The sequence below is a fragment of the Bison bison genome, unplaced genomic scaffold (assembly GCF_000754665.1).
Source record: "Bison bison bison isolate TAMUID 2011002044 unplaced genomic scaffold, Bison_UMD1.0 scf7180017846623, whole genome shotgun sequence".
Classification (NCBI taxonomy): domain Eukaryota; kingdom Metazoa; phylum Chordata; class Mammalia; order Artiodactyla; family Bovidae; genus Bison; species Bison bison.
The window spans coordinates 23,215-28,284 of NW_011477196.1; the positions used below are offsets into that span (position 1 = coordinate 23,215).

Genomic DNA, 5,070 nt, shown 5'->3' on the forward strand with positions numbered 1-5,070 from the left:
TAACAGAATTATTTTTCTAAACTGCCTGGAATGCTTCTGTTAACCCCGTGAGGATAAACACATGTAAACATCATACAGAGTGGGGGCAGGCTCACTCTCCCCCAGGACAGGCTGCCGGTGGGTCCCCTCCGTGCCTGCGGGTGTTCAGTGGTGTCTTCCCCCTCACCCAAGCCCCCTGCCACAGCCACACCTGCTTGTTAGGAAAACGCCCATCACGGGGTCCACGCTCACCCCGCGGGGGACGGCCTGAGCCCTGACTCCCCTCAGAGCCGGGCTTGGGACGGGCAGGCTCCATGTCCCCTGGAGCTCTGTCCACTCAACGGGGCGCCATGACCACCCCCCGGGCGCAGAGGAGGCTGGGAACTGCCTCCTTCAGGCATCCATGAGCCCAGATAAAATCTGGGAGTTAGGAAAGGAGGAATAACGGCAGACAGATGTAGAGGACTCAGTCTGTGCTCCTTCCTGTGAGATAATAGACTGCACACTGGCCCCTGCCCCCAGGTCCTGGCAGCCAGCCCCCGAGCCCCTGCCATGCCCAGAGGGACAGGAACACCAGCAGCATCTGTTATTGGGGAACTCTGGGGGCTCTGGGTGGGCTGCTCACCAGAAAGACCCAGCCGCGACCAGGAGCTCCGGCTCTCAGTTCTGCCCCGACCCCATCCTCCGGAGAGGGGAGACAGGGCTGGAGAGGCAGGTCACACCGCCTCAGACAGGGCGGGTCCCCTCTAAGGCTTCTCTCCACAACCAGCCCCAGGCAGAGGACAGAGTCCGAGAGCCAGGGCTCGTGGGCAGGCGGGGACATGGGTGCTGGCCAGGACCCTTATTCACATGGGGTCACTTCCTGGCCGAGCCGGAGGTCACATGGATTGGGCAAGGTGGGGGTCCCAGATGGGGACAGGGGTGCAGGCCAGAGGCTTCCACCGCATTCAGGGTCGAGCCCACAGCCAGGGACGGTCCTGAGACCCTCCTCAGTACTCGAAGGTTACCGTCTTGACCCGCAGGTACTCGTTCAGGGCTGCCTCTCCTGCAAGAAACGCCGTGCCAGGGGCAACATCACAGTCCCAGCAGCTGCTCTGGCGGGGCGCGCCGGCGTGTCCAGCGCTGTGGTCATCTCAGAACCTCCCCTCCATGTCACCTCCCAGACCCCCTTCTTCCATGGCTCCGAGGGGCCCTGCTGCTCTCCCGCATGTTGCTGCCCCCACCAAGCTGGGCACCAGAGCTGATCCCCCACAGGATCCAGGCCCCAGCTGCTGGCTTCCACAGTGGCAGAGTTGGGGGTGGGAGCCACCCCAAGTCATGGAGCGGCCCGGGGAAGGGGGGTATCGGGAAGAGGTCTGCTTCCCCAGGAAGGCTGGGCCCAGTGCCACCCTTTCTGCCTTGGCACTCACGTCATCCTCTCGGGTTCGCCCAGCCCCCCATGGGCTCCTTCTATGAGGATGAAGCCTGAGCCTGATTAGGGCTCCCAGGCCCCCTTAATCTTGCCCTTGCCCGCCCCCCGGCCCACTTAAGCACTCAGCCTCTCTCTGTAGCTCCAATAGCAGCTCCTCCAGTCGCTTGGGTCTCAGCCCACTCCAAGAGGCCCATCCCATCCCCAACTAAAGCCACTGTCCAGCCTCCTGTTCAGACCACTGGACAGCTTCTAGCAGGATCTGACTCCCTGCCTTGGTCACCGGCCTGTCGGCTCCCAGAAAGAAGTAAGTGGCATCTCATCAGCTCTACCCTGGCCCCTGGGCTGAGCGGCCTCTAACGGGTGTTTGTTGAATGAATAAATGAAAGCAGGTGTGGCTGGCTTACCCAGGTCTTTGCCGAACCCTGACTGCTTGAACCCCCCGAAGGGAGCGGCCACGTCAGTCTTGTTGTATGTGTTGACGAACACGGTGCCAGCCTCCAGCTTGTCGCTGACGTACAGGGCCTTGTTGATGTCCCTGGTGAAGACGCCAGAGGCCAGGCCGAACTCCGTGGCATTGGCCCGAGCCAGCACCGCGTCCACGTCGCTGCAGGGAAGACCAGGAGGGCCTCCTTGAGGAAGGCAAGGGGCCAGCCCTGGACGGGGAGCACCAGGAGGTCTGCACGCCCAGCCCAGGCGGAGCCCAACACAGCACAGGGCCGAGAACAGTCAGGCCTGCCAACCAAATTGCAGATTCACGAGCGACATAAATGACTGCTGTGCGCGCCCCTGAGGCTTGGTCAGTTCACGACGCAGCCACTGGGACTCAAGGTGGAAGCCAGTGCGCTGTGGAGCTGGAGAGACGCGGAGGACACCCCCGGCGGGCCTGAAGCCCTGCAGCCACCCCCAGCCGGGGTCTCCTCCTCTGTGCTGAGAGGACTCTGCGGGGGTCCAGCTGCGTCCACAGCCCCACCGGTCTGAGCTCCCTCCCCGCAGCTCACGTGAAGACCCGGGTGACCAGGACGGGCTCTCAAGAGGCTTAAGTGGGACCCCTACCCATCAGCAAACCGAGAGATGATCATGATGGGCCCGAAGGACTCCTCCCGGGCTATGAACATGTGGTCCTGCACGTCTGTGAAGACCGTCGGCTCGAAGAAGAAGCCTGGGGGGAGACGAGGGATTCGAGACCCGCCAGTGTCTCCCCTGCACTGCACTCCAGCCACAAGCCTCGGGGACTTTCAACCACACACCTCAATGACGGAGCTGCTCTGTCCACCACCGGGGGCCAGTGCTGTCAGCTGGACACACCTCCTCCCATCCCGACTACCACCCCACAGGCCCTAGCCACTCCACAGAAATGTTTCTGGTGTCAGAAAGGCTTTCTCTAACTATTTCACCTCTGGACACAGAGTCGTGGGCCCTGAGAGCTGTTGGACTGAGATTGAATTTGGCACAATTCAGGGAAAATCAAGAGACTTGAAATTTTCTCTCTACTATTTCGAAGAACAACAACAAAAAGATGAATTTAATAGTGTTGTTAGTTGCTTAGTTGCGTCTGACTGCATCCGCATAGACTGTAGCTCACTAGGCTCCTCTGTCCCTGGGATTCTCCAGGCAAGAATTCTGCAGTGGGTTGCCATGCCCTCCTCCAGGGGATCTTCCCGATCCAGGGATCGAACCTATCTTTACCCTCTGAACCACCAGGGAGGCCCCTGTTAATTTAATAAAATATTCCATGTTTGTACATATTTACAAATTATAACAGCAATTATAATTCTTAACCGTGTGTCATGTATGGACGCTTGTTGACGCACAGGGTGTGGGTGTGGCCTGTATCCACTCATCTGCAAAGGAAACGTGCCCCCCAGCTCTTGGAGCGCCACAGGCCAGTCTCTGCACCCTGCTACCCCATCCTGCTCACACCCATCTCTGCCGCCCCACAGAGAGCTGCATGCTGGGGTCTGACCTCCAGCTGGGAGGAGGCTGTATGCAGGCCCTACACCTGGTCTGGCAGGTGTCCCAACAGCCAAGCTCTCCACCCCTGAGATCCTAGATGGGAGAGCAGAAGTCTGGGAGCCCGACTGCAGGGGCCTGGGCCCCAGACACTGCCCCAGAGGCCATGCCACCTGCTGCCCGGTCCGCAGGTGTCTGACCTGGCCGAGGAGCCTGCTTCCCGCCGCACACCAGCGTGGCCCCCTCCTCCACGCCGCGCTGGCAGTACTGCAGCAGCTTGTGCAGGTGGGCCAGGTGATTCTGCGGCCCGTGGTTGGTGTCCCGATCCAGGGGGTTGCCAGTCCTCATCTTCCCCACCTCCTGCACCTGCAGGCGCCGCAGGGTCAGTGCTGCCTGGGCTTCGGACCGCGGTCACCGCCTGACCCGCCTCCCACATACACATCTTTGGTGACCGACCACTGGGCCCTGAAGAAAGTCCGCACGCCAGATGCTGGCCTCTGGAACCATGTTGTGGTTCCCAAGCTGCCTTCTGGGTTGAAGCCTCAAAGCACCCTCTGTTCAAGAGCATCTGGGCTTGGTGTGGGAGCTGGAATGGTGCAGGTGTACAGGGAGAGGGAGGGCAGGTGTGCAGGACAGGGGGCAGGGAGAGGCAGCATGTGGGTTGGAGCCGTGGGGCTGCTGCTTCTTGCTGAAATACTAAAGTCCAGGGAAGACTTGCCACGGCCTCCCCGAGGGGTCTGGGACCCAAGTGGCTGGTGCCGGACTCCACTGCCCAACCCTCCCTGGCCCCCAACGCCCTGTAGCTGGCAAGCGGGCAGCACCAAGCCCGGTGACGGGACCTACCACTCTCCGCACAAACTGGTCGTGGATGGAGTCCTCCACAAAGAGCCGGCCGGCGGCGATGCAGTTCTCGCCTTTGTTGAAGAAGACAGAGCTCATACCCTGTGCGGAGGGGAGAACAGCACTGGGTTACGATCCCTGGGGCAGCTCCCCGCCCCCCGCAGTGCTCACCATCTGCACGGCCTTGCCCAGGTCACAGTCCGCGAAGATGAGGAGGGGTGACTTCCCACCCAGCTCCAGAGAGACCTTCTTCACATTGCTCAGGGCGCAGCTGAAAGCGACAGGGAGAGATGGGCTGGGACACGGGGTGGGGAACACGGGACATGGGACATGGGACATGGGATGGGGGACACGGGACACGGAATGGGGGACATGGGACACAGGACACGGGACATGGGATGGGGGACATGGGATGGGGGACACAGGACATGGGACACAGGACACGGGACATGGGACATGGGACACAGGACATGGGACACGGGGCATGGGACATGGGATGGGGGACACAGGACATGGAATGGGGGACATGGGACACAGGACATGGGACATGGGATGGGGGACATGGGATTGGGGACACGGGACACGGGACACAGGACACGGGACATGGGACATGGGACACGGGATGGGGGACACGGGATGGGGACATGGGACATGAGATGGGGGACACGGGACATGGGACACAGGACATGGGACGTGGGACATGGGACACCGGACATGGAACATGGGACACGGGACATGGGACACAGGACGCAAGACATGGGACACAAGACATGGGACACGGGACACAGGACATGGGACACGGGACACGGGACATGGGACATGGGACACGGGACATGGGACATGGGACACAGGACATGGGACGTGGGACATGGGACACCGGACATGGAACA

The 5,070-nt window shown here is 61.3% G+C and overlaps 1 protein-coding gene across 1 annotated transcript in view; it reads right to left on the bottom strand.

Moving 5' to 3' along the window:
- Positions 1-456: 456 nt before the first annotated feature.
- Positions 457-5,070, bottom strand: part of ALDH1L1 (aldehyde dehydrogenase 1 family, member L1) — a 26,368-nt gene continuing 21,754 nt past the window's right edge. Inside the window, 6 exon segments of the mRNA XM_010840456.1 lie at positions 457-1,024; positions 1,795-1,994; positions 2,444-2,549; positions 3,541-3,706; positions 4,184-4,282; positions 4,352-4,451. Coding sequence (XP_010838758.1) covers positions 969-1,024; positions 1,795-1,994; positions 2,444-2,549; positions 3,541-3,706; positions 4,184-4,282; positions 4,352-4,451 — 727 coding nt within the window. The 3' untranslated portion in view covers positions 457-968.